The following is a 16411-nucleotide window of genomic DNA, read 5'->3' on the forward strand; positions in this document are numbered from 1 at the left end:
CCTTTTAGTCTGTGAGGATGTTTATTTAGCCATTCCATTTCAAGGTGGATATCATGAAGTTAGAGAAAGTGCAACAAAGAGCAACCAAAGTGATCAGAGAGCTTGGACACCAACCCTATGAAAATAAAAGGCAATTGATCCCTTAAAGGGTCGAGCTGAGGATTTTGTACAATTCCTGCATGATAAAGTCGCTCAGATTCGGGAAGGCCTGGACTCCGATTGGGTAGATCCAGGGGAGGAGACGGGGGCAGGTCTTGAGAGCGTTATCTGGGAAGAGTTTGACTCTGTGGCTCCTGAGGACGTGGACAGGATTCTGGGCAAGCTTAACGCTGCCACATGTTTATTGGACCCGTGTCCCTCCTGGTTGGTACTGGCCTCCTGGGAGGTTACACGAGGCTGGCTCCAGGGGATTATAAATGCTTCTCTGAGTGAGGGTGTCTTTCCCGCCGCCTTGAAAGAGGCGGTTGTGAAGCCCCTCCTCAAGAAGCCTTCCCTGGACCCGACTATATTATCAAATTATCGTCCAGTCTCCAATCTTCGCTTTGTTGCGAAGGTTGTTGAGAGTGTGGTGGCGCGACAACTACCCCGATACCTGGATGAAGTTGTCTATCTGGATCCGTTCCAGTCGGGCTTCAGGTCACGATACAGCACAGAAACGGCATTGGTCGCATTGGTGGATGATCTCTGGAGGGCTCGGGACAGAGGTTGCTCCTCTATCCTGGTCCTATTAGATCTCTCAGCGGCTTTTGATACCATCGACCATGGTATCTTACTGCACCGGCTGGAGGGGTTAGGAATAGGGGGCACCGTTCTTCGGTGGTTCTCCTCCTTCCTCTCTGACCGTTCGCAGTTTGTGTTGGCAGGGGGCAGAGGTCGACCTCGAGGCACCTTATTTGTGGGGTGCCGCAAGGGTCAGTCCTCTCACCCCTTCTGTTCAACATTTATGTAAAACCGCTAGGTGAGATCATCCGTGGTTTTGGGGTGAGTGTTCATCAGTATGCTGATGACACACAGCTATACATCTCCACCCCAGACCACCCCAATGATGCCCTTGCTGTGATGTCCCGTTGCCTGGAGGCCGTACGGATCTGGATGGGGAGAAACAAGCTCAGACTCAACCCCTCCAAGACCGAGTGGCTGTGGCTTCCGGCGTCCCGGTATAGTCAGCTGGTACCATCACTGACAATAGGGGATGAGATCTTGCTCCCCACAGAGAGGGCCCGCAACTTGGGTGTCCTCCTGGATCCACGGTTATCTTTAGAAGATCATTTGACGGCCGTGGCCAGGGGTGCCTTTTATCAGGTTCGCCTGATCCGCCAGTTGCGTCCCTTTCTGGATCGGGACGCCTTGCGCACGGTCACTCATGCCCTAGTTACCTCCCGTATGGACTACTGTAATGCTCTCTACATGGGGCTCCCCTTGAAAAGCACCCGGAGGCTCCAACTGGTCCAGAACGTAGCCGCGCGGGTGATTATGGGCGCAGCTCATTACGCCCATGTAACACCTCTCCTACGCGAGCTGCACTGGCTCCCGGTGGTCTTCCGGGTGCGATTCAAGGTGTTAGTTATCACCTTTAAAGCGCTCCATGGCTTAGGACCTGGGTACCTACAAGACCGTCTTTTGCCACCAATAGCCGCCCACCGACCAGTTCGTTCTCACAGGGAGGGACTACTCAGGATACCGTCAGTCAAATTATGTCGACTGGTGACTCCCAGGGGGAGGGCCTTCTCTGTGGGGGCTCCAACCCTTTGGAATGAACTGCCCCCGGAGATACGGAATATCCCTGATCTCCGTGCTTTCCGCCGTGCCCTCAAGACCCTGATGTTCCAACAGGCAGGGCTAAACATACAAACATGCAAATGATTTTTTAAATGTTATCTAATTCTGGGTTTTATTTAATTGACCAAACTAAGTAACAATTTTAATTAGCAATTTTATGATGTTTGTGTGTCTATATTTTTCTTGACTGTACACCACCTTGAGTCCTACGGGAGAAAGGCGGTATAGAAATATAATAATAAATAAATAAATAAATAAATAAATAAATAAATAAATAAATTGTAGGAGCTATTTAACTTAGAGAGGAAATATAATTCAGGTTTATAAAATTAAGCATGGTAAGGAAACAGCCAACGGGAAGACTCTTTTGTCTCTCCCATAGAAGCCACCTAATGAAACTCACTTGGAAAACTAGTAAGAATGAATGTTTCTTTACGCAGTGTGTTATCAACTATTGGAATATGTTGCCACACAATAAATTGGCTCTAATTTAGGTAGCTTCACAAGGAGGCTAGACAAATTCCTAGGAGAGAATCTATCAATGAGTTGTGACATTTCCAGTCACAGGAATAATTGCCTCTATAGAGCAATGATGGGAGAGGAGGGGTACTTTGATATCCTATTTGTGGTCTTCTAGGATGTATCTGGTAAGGCATCATGTGAGACAAATGTTGGCTAAATGGACCCAGATTTGATCTAGCAGGGCTAGTCTGATGATCTCATACTTCTAAGAAGATGAGAATCTTTTGGCATTCTTTCTATTTCAGAGCTGCTCCAACCATCTTGCTGCTATTTCTGAAGTTGACTAGCAACCTAGCAACTGCTTTCCATGGCACTGAGCATTTTCAAAACCTGGGAGGAGATAGTGAGGACTGGATTGGGAGTACCGAACACCTGTTTTGCCACTGAGTTAGGGTTCCTACCTTAACTACTGATTCCATCTGAGATTTGATCTCTCTCTTTCTTTAGTTGCAAGGGGAAGGAATAGAGGAGTAAGACAATTCAAATCCATCCCTCTGATTGTCCTTACCTTTCCTTTGCAAAATGCCTTGATTTCATCTTCCGTACATTCCTCTCCAAATTTCACTCTGATGGAAGCACAGATCTCTTCTCCAAATCGTTCATCTTTTACACCAACTACCTGAATAGATGGAGGGAGACATTGAGTTTCAGAGGACTATTGATTAGGTTTCTTTTCTTGAGATTTATCTGACTCCACTGTTTCTCTGAAGGACATATATGGTGTCTATTACAGGATGTAATTTTAGATGCTAAATATCTAAACAAGTAGCCAAGTTTGATGGCTTTTCTCACTGTCCCTCTCACCTGAACTTCTTGAATTTTAGGATGGGTGTGTAGAAATTGTTCAAGCTCTACTGGATATATGTTCTCCCCTCCTCGAATGATCATGTCTTTGCAGCGACCTACAATCTTGCAGTAGCCATACTCATCGAGGACAGCAATGTCCCTGAAATGAAATTATAGTTATTCCATGCTAATTCTGCAGATTTCCTACTTGGAAGTTTGGTATTTTCAATTTGTTATACCGTAAATATTGATTATATTGCAAATTCTCACACAGATGGGAGGCAGTGAGTAGATCGCTGTGAATTCTAATTCAGATAAGTGAAGAATAATTTTAACCCTACAAGGCATTTATTTATTTGTTTGTTTATTTGTTTGTTTGTTTATTATCAATTTTGCCATCCATGTCATAGGAAGTGACTCTAGGTGGCATAAAACAATCAAATAAAAACAACAAACAAAATACAATCATTGTAAAAGTATAAATCAATGATTATTAACACTGAAATATATTAAAAAGCAATAGGGCACATAGAGAATGAATGTACCAATAATAGAGCCATCTTAAGATGTTATCAGTTCCCTGGGATCCCCAAGCCTGGTGACATAACCAAGTATTAAAGGATCTCTGAAGCATTAGCAGGGATAGAGCTAACATAATGTAGGGCGGGGAGAGAGCCACATGACAGGGAGTTGCAACTATATCCATTCAAATGCATCTATGGCCTTACAGGGACACTGAGATTTTACCACTTGTCTTTCCTTGTAATCCTAAGAAAAGTTCCAAAGTGATCTTTCTCCTTCCATTCATGGACTCATTTCAGATTGCTGATTTCCTGCTGCCTTTAAGAATTAAGTCAATAGTCTGGTTGTCAGCAGTTGCTTGTTACTTGCCAGTAATGGCAACAGGAAACAGTTCTATGTTTCCTGCCAGCAAGGATTGGGTTGACAGTGAAAAACGTAGGTGGGACTACTCTTGGCTTTGTGGGCTACACTTTTTGTAGTAAAACACTTTTAAAATGTGGTCGTTTTTATGTGGTCCACACTACATAATCTGGTTCAGTGTCAATATGAATAAATTTATAAACGATCTCTCAGATATGCTAACCTTACACTTTAGAGTAAATGGAGCATTTTGGATTGGACATGGAAAGGAATGGAAGGCCAGCACATAAGATGTAAAACAGTTGTAATGTAGATTGTAAATCAATTTATCTTTCCAGAAATGGATTTCAACTGGAACACCAGCCAAAGTGGACAAAGGGATAACTGGCCATATCAGCCCCTGGGCATCCAGAAGCAAAGCTGAATTTAGGAACAATGCCAAGCTTTGTGTCTGAAAGAAAAGTTAGTATGTAGTCCCATTTCTGAATGAGTTCACTATTGATTTAGATTTTTGAAAATCTTTCTCTCTATAAAAAACATGAGTGCTCCCATTTTTAGTAAATAAAACAATGATTATAGTTTTGTGTATCTATTCCCATTCCTTCCACCTAAAAAGGCCTCCCTTAACTAAACTAACGAAAAAATTAAGTATTTATTTCCTATTTGTAGTGGGGATGAGACAGGGAGTAAGTTTTGACTGGTGAATGTGGGGAGTCCATGGTAAACAACTTGATGGATCTCTGTGGATCACACTATCAGAATCACTGGACTTCCCCCAATGAACCAGTAGTTCTTGTGAACTTACCCAGTCTTGTACCACTGCTCGTCATTCAACACTTCCTTGGTTTTGTTGGGGTCTGCCCAATATCCCAGCATGACACAGTAGCCTCTAATCTGAAGCTCTCCTGAGCTGTTTAATGGGAGGATTTCCCCTGTATTAGGATGCTCAATTTTTGCCTGTAATGCAGAGAAAAGCACAATCTTATAATAATGAGATGATAGGAGAAGGGAAAATAACTGAGATCAGTGGTGGGTTGCCCCCAGTTCAGACGGGTTCTATAGAACCGGTAGTAAAACCGGCGGCAGGCTCTGCCCACCGACCCTGACATCATCAGGAAGCTTATGCACATGCGCAGAAGTGTGTGTGCGCATGCGAGCGAAGCAAGCGAACCGGTAGTAAAGGTAAGTAGAACCCACCCCTGACTGAGATGATTAGGAAGACAAGGTATTTACCAAGGGTGGCCAACCTTGGCAATTTTAAGAACTCTGAACTTCAACTCCCAGAATTCCCCAACCAGCCATGCTCCCCTGGTGTACAGTATAGCCTTGGAGGGGATCCAAATGGAAACTGTGAAGGGTGATACCAGAACTTGTGGCAAAGAGTTCAATCACCTCTGTGTGGGGGAAAATATATCCTACGGTCTCTGTTTTCTGTGCAATGTTGTCTTGAGGGAAGCCCATGAAAGTGACTGGGCTATTCTCCGTTGTTCCATACACACCCTGCAAACCATAAAAGAAGGAAACACTGGTGAGATTGAGGAACAAAACCAAGTAGGAAGAAATTCCCCAAAAATCAGAAACAAACTAAAGCAGATCTACTATAAAAACTTTTCAGAGCTGTGTGTATCATTCTTGCCTCAATACATGTCATATGATATATGAAGCATCAGATATAATAGGTAAGGATAAATTGTTTTGAAACTTAGAAGCATTTTAAAAGCTCATTTTAATACTGAAGTGATTAGCTATTGAAAAATGCCACCACAGGGGTTTATCCTTAACTATCTAGGAACCTGACATATGGTCCTGATACTTAGGGGTGTTTTTGACTAATTAGTCAAATTAGACAATAATTTTGTAGAGAACATGCTTTGCAATACCAGTGCCATGGGTACAATCTGCACAGGATACATTTAGCCGCTTAGAATGGGAAATAACATCATTACTTCTGTTCACAGTCCATAGATAAGTTTAGGGATCCCAGAAAACCTCTAACTCTTTGAATTTGTTTAAGTAATAGAGCGGCTTTATTAAAAATATAAGACAGTAAGTGAGCAGGGTTTGCGTGCTTTTTCATCTGTTCTTATGCTCAATGGCAAGCATTCTCTGTAGGGGCTCTCCTCCCATGGAATAGCCCTCTCCTCAAGGCAAGAATGGTCCCCATTTTTATAGCCTTTTGGAAATTGGTCAAAATCTGGCTGTTCTGGTTCCACCTGCCTTAGTTAGTTAAGATATCTAAGTTTACATTATTTATTATCTCAGTAAACTGAGTCTTATCTAAGTTTCTTAAGGATTGAAACAAATCAAAATACAATTCGAGGAAAAATAAATAACTTAAGAAGTTAGCTTAATTTGTGCTTTCCATGGTGCCATCCTTGTTTGGATCGCTGCAGAATGTAATTTTTTGCAAGGACTGAAAAGGAGTTGATGGTGTCACAGGATTAAGGACTTGGAAAATATAAAAGGGTTACAGCTGCCCCTCTTTGCTTTGGAGCTCATGAAACATGCTAGATTGTCTGTGATGGGAAATAAAATTATGGACTAGAGAGAAATTTAGGTGTGTTTGGCCTGATGCAAATAGGAATGGACGGGGAAGTGCTGCCAAGGGAGTCATAAGCACTCTGTGGAACTCAATGTAAGAGTCTTTCTGTTTTGGATGGGCTGGCAGAGCTAGCGTAAGAGGCTAACATAAAACCATGGGTGCAATGGAAGACAGAGGACTATCAAGCGCCAGAATGGGACAACTTGCCATGGCCAACTCACCACAGTCAATTCACCACAGTCAACTCACCACAGTCAACTCACCATGGGTCATCTTGTCATGGCCAACTCAACCATGGGACAACTCACTGCAGGACAATTCAATAATTTAATTTAATTTTTTAAAATAATTAAAACATTATTTTAATTTTTGTAATTCACATTTGACCCTCCCTTGGCATCCTTTCTTCAATGATTCTATTCTACCATTTCAACAATATTGATATAACTCTTGTCCTGCACCAAGTTGGGCATGGCGAGTTGTCTTGCAACGAGTTGCAATGAGACCCATCAAGAGCAAAGTGTTTTAGCCCAAGCTTCTGCCATAGACAAAATGGCGTTCAGAAATTTTAAGGATGGATAGGTAGTCCTCGACTAACAACGACGCTTGGGACCAGGATTTCAATTGTTAAACAAGGTGCTTGTTAAATGAGTCGTGCCCAGTTTTTCTACCTTTTTTTGCTACAGTTGTTAAGTGAATTGCTGCAGTTAAGTGAATCATGCGGTCATTAAGCAAATCCATTTTTCCACATTCATTTTGCTTACTGGAAGATGGCTGGAAAAGTTGCAAATTGTGTTCATATAACACTGGGACATAAATACATGCCAGTTGCCAAGTGCCTGAATTTTGATCATGTGTCCGGGGGGGGGGGGCGGGAGAAATGCTGTGACAGTCGTAAGTATAAGAACTGGTCAGAAATCACTATTTTTCAGTGACATTGTAACTTCAAGCAGTCACTGAATGAATGGTTATACACCAAGGACTACCTGTATGTCAGCTTTTCTATAGAGACAGACAGCTCCAGAGATGGGTTTCAGCAGGTTCTGACCAGTTCTGGAGAACCGGTAGCGGAAATTTTGAGTAGTTTGGAGAACCGCTAAATACCACCTCTGACTGGCCCCACCCCAATCTATTCTCTGCCTCCTGAGGCCCAGCTGAATCCCTCCTGAGGGATTTTTCAGTAATCTTCCCCTGAGTGGGGAAGGAATGGAGATTTTACAGTATCCTTCCTCTGGAGTGGGATGGGAATGGATATTTTACAGTATCCTTCCCCTGCCACGCCCACCAAGCCACACCCACAGAACCAGTAGTAAAAAAATTTGAAACCAACCACTGGACAGCGCCACTGTTCAATAGCAGACTGAAGACTTGGATCAAGATGTGAATTAAAGGGGTAAAAGAAAGAAGTAATTTCACTGTAGTTTTTTCAAAATGGAACTGAGAGAAATTATTGGAAGGAAAGATTTCTATCATAGCAATTAGCAAAGTCAACAGCAATACATGGAAACGTGGCACAGTTTCTGCTCATATTACAAAGACTCGTGCTACCTCTATTGGCTATAAAGAAGAAGGCAAGTTTTATTACAGTACTAGCCTGCATGCCACTTTGACACAAATGATATTTATATTCAAAGATACGTTTAAGTTCAATTTAAAAAAAAAATAGGGAAAAATGAAGCAACATTGGCTTAAGAGAAAGGAGTAGAACTGGCCAGAAAACAAGAATAATGTTTAAACCTCAAAGGCTATGTAAAAAACAGGGGGGAATAAAATAATAAACCAAAGGAAGTATTTAAGAGAGATGGAGCCAGCTACCAAAGCTTGTCTCATTTTGAGCTTTGGGATGGATTTAATTATCCCCTCTAATAATATTGGGTATTTGTCTAGACTTGAAACACCAATGTTCTTTCCAGTCCTCTCTTGGCAATCTCCTCTCACTTTCCCCAACAATCTTGCCCTCATTTGCTTAAAATCAACTGGCTTACAGTCAGTTGTTCTTTGGGACTATGTGTCAGGTCCCTAAGGACCAAGTCTCCTTTTGCTCTAAATTTGGAAGGACCAAGTTAATTTTGAGGGTAAATGCCTTCTAGGCTCAGCTGTGCTCAATTTCTGCAAGGTAAAAGTAGCAGGGCCCAAACCTGCAGGGGTGAAGATATTCCATCTGCAAGAAAAGCCTTTCACTCTACTGCATCACAGGAAAAAAACATACTAGACACTGCATTATGAGGAAAAATCCATTACACAAGTTCAGGGGAATTTTCCATTTTTATTGTTGTTTCTTCATATGATCTGTAACTGAATCCAAGCACAGAGTCTGCATTTAAGCATCGTTGGATTCTGAAATCCAGACATCAGATGTGGGTTTCAGCAGGTTCTGACCAGTTCTGGAGAACCGGTAGCGGAAATTTTGAGTAGTTCGGAGAACCGGTAGTAAAAATTCTGACTGGCCACGCCCCAATCTATTCTCTGCCTCTCGAGTCCCAGCTGATCGGGAGGAAATGGCAATTTTGCAGTATCCTTCCCCTGTGATGCCCACCAAGCCACGCCCACCAAGCCATGCCACACCCACCAAGCCACACCCACAGAACCGGTAGTAAAAAAGTTTGAAACCCACCACTGCCAGACATATGTAATTATCAGTACTTTCAGATATAATGTTTATTCATTCAATGATTTTGGAGTACAGGTAGTCCTCGACTTAACCAACAGTTCATTTAGTAACTGTTCAAAGTTATAATGGCACTGAAAAAAATGACTTATGATCATTTTTCACACTTACGACTGTTACAGCATCCCCATGATCACATAATCAAAATTCATATGCTTGGCAACTACTCCGTATTTATGATGCAATGTCTCAGGGTCATGTGATGCCCTTTTGTGACCTTCTGACAAGCAAAGTCAATGGAGAATCCAGATTCACTTAACAACCGTGTTACTAACTTAACAACTGCAGTGATTCACTTAACAAACATGGCAAGAAAAGTCATAAAATGGAGCAAACTCTTTAACGAATGTTTTGCTTAGCAACATAAATTTTGGGCTCAAATGTGGTCATAACTCGAGGACGACCTGTATACCATGGAGTAAATCTGAAATCAAAGTAACACTATAGTACTTTTTGTCTACCAGGAAGTTTGCATTTTAACATGCTCTGGAAAAAAAGGGGGAAGAATTACACCATGTGTCTTTCTATCTAATTGTAAGATCTGAGTTGCAGAAAGAATCTAAGAAGCGCACCACTGGTAGAACAAACCCACAGTCCAAATGCTGCAAGGTGGTGTTCCATCATCAAATGAATCCTGCACAAACTTCACTTAGTCTCCTATGAAAACCATCTTGAAAGTGATTATCTCCATGTCTTGTGACAGATAAATGTTACGAGTTAATTCAGGTTTATATGAAGAAATGTTTTCTGTTTCCTCTGAAAATGCAACATTTCAGCAGTTGACCTATATTTGTAGTACAACCAGAGAGGAAATGGATTCTTTCCTTCCACCTGCTTACTTCTGTTCCATGCAGGTCAGGGGTGAAACTCAGCCCGTTCTATCTGGCTCGGGCAAACCAGTAGAGGCAGCTGCGGGAGGCTCCACCCATCCACGCCATGATGTCGATTTTTTGTGATGATTTTAAGCTTCTGCACATGCGCAGATGATGACCCGCGTGCACATTTACGAACTGACAGAGAAGGTAAGTGAATTTCACCCCTGATGCAGGTGTTTAATAAATTCTACCCAAGCTTTCCTCTCCACTGCAATCTTTTATCCTTCCTCAGAGGGAAAGGCAATGGAATCTCACCTACAAGCATCATATTTGGTTGGCTGGGTTCAGTGGTGTGCTAGAGATGGCTCATATTGATTGTTGAATTTACAGGAACTTTGCAAACCGTTTGAGAACAGAGCTGAGCCTGATACTTGGTGTGCTGATCAGATGTTCCATGGCATGGCAGGAGAAACAACGGAGTCTGCAGAACCAGTTCTTAAACACTGGCTAGGTTCATACAACACTTTAGACTAGACTAAAATACGTTGTGGTACAGGATTTGTGGAAAACACAGTTATTAGCCAGGTGTAATGATCCAAGTCATCATCTTGTGTTTAAGTACAGCATGTGAACACAGCAAGTGGGTTTTCTTCGCTTGGATTTAAGACTCAGGATGTTGAGTGAGCCAAGTTCCCACAAATCAGGATCTTCTCCCACATCCAGCCAGGCCAGACCACTGAAAGCCAACCTCCTGCTATTTTTCTGCCTTGATGGCTTGGAGTATAAACTTATTTCCAGAATGAGTAGCATTCCTGTGGTTCATCAATCTTTCTCCGTACTGCCTGAATTTTAGAAATGGTGTCTGGCAGCTGCCACAGAGAGGCATGTGACATTAACTGGCTATTTTATCAAGGGTTTCCAAATGTTTTGCCTAATAATGAATCAACCTGTCTGAAACTGGGAGGAAGATAGGCAGTTATAGGGAAGGGAGGGCAGGAACACACCTTTGCCAAATGGGCAATAAAGCTCACAAAGGCAGAAAAATCAACTTAGTGGAAGAAGTTCTGGAAGTAGAGCAACTTTACCTTCACTTACCTTACCATATGTTAGGGTAAAGTTTCTCTAGTTCCAGAACTTATTCCTCTCCATTGATTTTCTGCCTTTGTGAGTCTACAACTTGCAGAACGAGGAGCCCTTGAAGTTGTTGGCTTTTACCAAGAGAAACCAGTGTTCCCACCCTTGTTCCATTGTTGTGTTGCCCATTAGGGTCCTTACTCCGCCAAAATCTCTTTTGACTCATGGCCATCCCAAAATTGTCCATTCTTTTCTTTTAATGTTTAACATTCTGGCAGTGGCTCTCTAGATCAGGGGTGTCAAACTCGATTTCATTGAGGGCCGCATCAGGATTGTGTTTGACCTTGGGGAGATGGGGTGGGCGTGGCCAGGGTGGGCGTGGCTAGGGTAGGTATGACTAGCTCAATGTCACTCGTGTCAGGGCCGCCTGTGGTGGCATCTGAGCGCTCTGCCAGTGAAAACAGGCTCCCGAGCTCTGTTTTCGCCTGCAATGGCCTCCTGCAATCCTCTGCCAGCGAAAACAGACTTGGGAGGGCCACCCGCAGCCCTCCCAAGCTCCATTTTCACTGGCAGAGATACTGCGGGCCAGTCCTTCAATGTTTCCAGGGTGGCCATGGGATCCGGCCCCTGGGCCTTGAGTTTGACACCCCTGCTCTAGATTTTCAAGTTGGAGTCTTATAACCCACACTTGTAGAAGACAGAATTGAACCTGAAATGTTTTGTGTGCTATACACTTCTTTAGGGCCCTTGGTGCTCTCTGAGCTTGATGGTTTCCATGCAGACTTTCATTACCAACTAGATAACATCAGATGTTTGGTAATGAAACGTCTGCAAGGAAACCACCAAGCTCAGAGAGTACTAAGACGCCATAGTTCACAGGTGTCAAACTCGCCGCATCATGTTGCCGTCACGTGATGTTTGGCAACATTTTCCCCATTCTTGGAGCTGGGGTGGGCATGGCCTGCGTGTGACGCATCCAGCCTGCGGGCTGCCAGTTTGACAACCCCTGCAATAGTTCAACCCTGAGCTACAAATATTCTCTTCTATCAATGATCACTTCTTCCCAGGTCTTTATAGGGGTTCCACATCTGGAAGGTACCAAGGTGGGGATATTTGAACTAGAATGTGAATAATTTCAGTTTCTAGTGTTCCGTAATAGTGAACTAATGAAAAAAGTGTCATTAAAGTTGGATAATATAGCCATACAGATAATAGTAATCGTCTGTTGGGCAAAAAACTGCACTGTTCATGCTAACACTAATGAAAATCATTTTTAAAAAGATGGAGTAATAAGGAAAACCAACATCTTAACTATTAAGTCCAAAACAGCCTTGAGCTTCAGTGCCACTACACTCTATTTCTGTATTTTTGATGTGGCCATCTGTTTATTCCATGAGGATCACCGTAGAGAGGCAAATGGAAATTCAACCTTCATAAATTATTAGCCATTTGATTCATGTTTTATAGAGTAATAGATGTTTACAAAATGTCCATTGATTACGAAAGAGAAGTTTGTGGTATAATCCTACCTATCCTGAGATGTCCTCCTGCTTTGGTCCCTCTAGGATGTCTAAATTAAAGGACTGAATAGGGATCCAGGAAAGTGTGGGATTTGTTGATGTGGAGAAGAGGGCTCACGGACAATGAAGTCATTGTCACTTACTGACCCCATGCTACCTGAAAAGTTCTGGCAGGAATTATAAAAACTATGATGTTGTGAGAATCACTGACTCTTCTCTTTCCAGTTCTTACTCATCACCAGTAAATAACTGCATAATGGGTGGTGTGCAAACTTAAATCTGCCAACATGCCACTGAGGAGTTCAGACACAAACATAAAAGAGTTCAAAGGCTCTCCCTCAAGTCCAAACCAATTCTGAAGCCCAACCTTCTGCAAAGCATGCTCCTGAGATAAAAAGAGAGCTCAGGAAAATAATGTCTTTTTGAGTGCCACATAAATATATATATATACTGCTCAAAAAAATAAAGGGAACACAAGCAGAAGACATCCGAGAGCTGAATGAATGAAATAGCCTTATTAAATACTTTGTTCATTACATACAGTAGTTTATACACTGCTCAAACACCTAAAGGGAACACAACTACTGTATGTAACGAACAAAGTATTTAATAAGGCTATTTCATTCATTCAGCTCTCGGATGTCTTCTGCTTGTGTTCCCTTTATTTTTTTGAGCAGTGTATATTGACAGGCAGATGAATTTTCACGGTTATCTTGTTTTGGCTTAGAGTCCTTAATAGATACACTCTGAATGGAAGGTATATGTTAATTATTTGAGCTCTAAAGAGTCACAACAAAATCTTTGCTTCTAAATCTGTAGTTTTTACCTTGGAGGAAAAAAATCAAGCCACTGTAAGTGAATGAAAACTGATTAGCTCTCCAATGTTCCCCAAATAAATACAGTCTGAATAAAAACTTCATGATGTACACATCTGTGGCCTTTTGTTATTGTGTCAGGTTCTACTTTGAATGTATTTTGAAGTAATCTCATTGTAGGAGTCCAATTGATTACCATGAGCTGTGCCTGGAATGCTCCCTTGCCTCTACACATTGGTTATTTTGTCCTGGGCTGCTGGATTGCCTGCCCCCTTCTGAAGGACATGAACAGGAAGACCACGTGGAAGAGTGAATATTTGGGCTTCAGATCTAACAGTTTCACCCATGGCAGGGTCAATCAATTTGGCTTTATAAGGAATAATCGTTGGGCTTGGCTTTATTTATTAATCTATAAAGAAAACGGGCCATATGACCTACTCTTACACCACCCACCGAATCAAAAGGCATCTGCACGGGAATAAAGATTCTCCTCTTTCTGATGATGTAGAGAATGCCAGGCTAAGAGGAGAAGTACTTTGTTCCTGTCACATCAATCTTTACAAGGTATCTGGGTACCTTGCAGCTTTCACCTGAGCAATCTTGTAGGTAGAATAGCGCAAAGACCCACTCGCTGAAATTCAACACAATAAACCATGTGAGATGCTTGAAAGAAAACCAACCAGCTGGATGCTGAATTGGACCTTATGAGGATTAAGTACAAAGTACAAAGGGAGGACCTGGAAACTGTGATATCAGAGAGTTGGAGCTCAAAGAACCATCAATAATGAGTTTAAAAGCACAGCAAGCCAGAAACTCAGTTCAAGTAAAGCATATTCCAGACTGCGAGACAGAAATGAAGTACACCACAGATTGCAAACCAAAAGCTGGCAGAAAAACAATAAATAGACCATAAGAATTAATGGTTTCAAAAAGGGAAGAAGAAGAAGAAGACATAGGCCGATGTCACAAAGATGAGGCTTAGAGCAAGCAAGTAGCTCAGGTTAGTTTAGCTACACATGGAGGTAATTGATAGAGATGGTATCCAAGCTATGGGTTTTTCATCTCTGCCTCTGGGGGTGGGGGGGGGGGAGACTTGACTTCTGAGAGTTTTAGAAGTTACATAGCTCCTTTCCCTCCCAGGCAGCCCAGAATTATGCCCTCAGATTCACAAACATACCCCAAATGAAATATCTTCCTGTTCAAAGGGTCCTTTGAAATGTACCTGTGCAAAACAACCTTGGCTATCAGTCTCACTAATAGTATACAAGGTGGCCTCAGTGACATCTCTCAACAATGGAAAAAACCCAGACATTCTTGCATATAATCTCTCCTCTGTGTCCCAAGCCAATCCTTGGATTTTCTCTCTTTATTGAGCCTGTCTCACTTCTATAAACAACTCAATCAGCTGGGCTTTTGTAGCCTGCTTTGGTAGGGAAGCCTCAACAAGCTCACAATTGTATGTGAACAGTGGCCAGCAGTTTGCTGCAGTCAATCTTTGGCTGGAGACCCACCCAAAATGTTCCATCTACAGCCTCCAACTCTGCTGTTTCTTAGTCTCTCTGTTTCTTTCCCTGCCAACACCTACAAAGCCCAAAAGGGGTAAAACCCAGGGGACTTTGATTTCTTCATTTTGTCCATGCCATCATTACTCATCTTTAGTGGGCCTGGTATCCATTCCTCTCCACTGTATTTCTGTTTTTAATGTCTGCTCACTAGACTGAAAACAGCCTCATATGGTAACTTTATATAAGAGCCTTGGTGGCGCAGCAGACTAAAGCACTGTTAAATAGCACCAGCTGCCTGCAATTACTGCAAGTTCAAATCTCACCAGGCTCAAGGTTGACTCAGCCTTCCATCCTTTCGAGGTAGGTAAAATGAGGACAAGGATTGTGGGGGCAATAAGCTGGCTTTGTATAAAAAAGAACACCGCTTGGGGGGCCGAAAGCCCTACTAAGCAGGTATATACAAAAGTATGAAGGCTATTGCTTAACGCATTGTAAGCCACCCTGAGTCTCCGGAGAAGGGCGGCATATAAATCGAACCAATAAATAAATTTATGCCTTTTAATACGGGAAAAAATATGGGGGAAACATTAGCGAAAACATACTATGCCCCATTCTTTGCTTTTAGAGAATCTGTATATCAAATAAATGGAAATAAGGAAGTCATACTTCTATGGCAATAAGGAAATATAAGTCGTCTTGGGCAAGATGGGCAACATACAAAATTGATAAGTAAATAAGGAAATCATACTTCTCCTCTCCTCTTGGCGCAGGGAGCAAGCTAAGGTCAATCAATAGGAGAGAATTAGTAATACTAATCAGTAGGCAGAGTACAGAATAACAGAGTTGGAAGGGACCTTGGGGGTCTTCCTGCTCAACACCCTGCGCAGGCAGGGGAGCCTTTACTATTCTGGACACATATGAAAAAAATGACAAGAAACTCTAAAATCATAAAGCAAAAGAAGAAGTAAAATGGATTAAAAGAGAAAGGGAGGGAAAATAATGGAATTAAGACTCCTTACAAATTAACAATCAGTGGTGGATTACTACCGGTTCGCCCCAGTTTGGGCGAACCAGTAGTGGTGGCGGCAAGAGGCTCCGCCCACCCACCCGGACATCATTACGGACGCTCTGCGCATGTACAGAAGGTTCTGGCATGTGCAGAAGCGCCACACACAAGCGAAGCAAGCGTGCGCATGTGCGCACTCAAAGTTTCAAACCAGTAGCGAAGCTAAGTGGAACCCATTACTGATTACTACCAAAGTTCAGGAGTTCTCCTGAGAGACAGCTGTAGTGTTTTATCAATCTATGTTCCTTTTACAAGTTAGAATGAAGTTACATTCCCGTCTGCTGGTTTCCAAAACTCTGTCACACAGGAACACTAAGCAAATTTCACAGCACTTTACAAAAACATTGTTATACTAATTCTTGAATTCCCACTATAAAGAGGAGACTAATTTTTATTACAGAATGAGGGACAGAGAATTCAAGTTGGGAACTTAGCTT

General features: G+C 42.3%; 1 protein-coding gene across 1 annotated transcript in view; it reads right to left on the reverse strand.

The window, feature by feature from the left end:
* ACSF2 (acyl-CoA synthetase family member 2) overlaps positions 1-16411 on the reverse strand; it is a 63665-nt gene that overhangs the window by 2210 nt on the left and 45044 nt on the right. Inside the window, exons 11-14 of the mRNA XM_087887161.1 lie at positions 5362-5469; positions 4775-4926; positions 3106-3247; positions 2810-2920 (exon numbers count right to left, since the gene is read on the reverse strand). Of these exons, the coding sequence (XP_087743287.1) occupies positions 2810-2920; positions 3106-3247; positions 4775-4926; positions 5362-5469 (513 nt within the window). The remainder of the gene's footprint in view (positions 1-2809; positions 2921-3105; positions 3248-4774; positions 4927-5361; positions 5470-16411) is intronic.

This window comes from Pantherophis guttatus, chromosome 2 (genome assembly GCF_059756535.1).
Source record: "Pantherophis guttatus breed Tessera chromosome 2, ASM5975653v1, whole genome shotgun sequence".
Lineage (NCBI taxonomy): Eukaryota > Metazoa > Chordata > Lepidosauria > Squamata > Colubridae > Pantherophis > Pantherophis guttatus.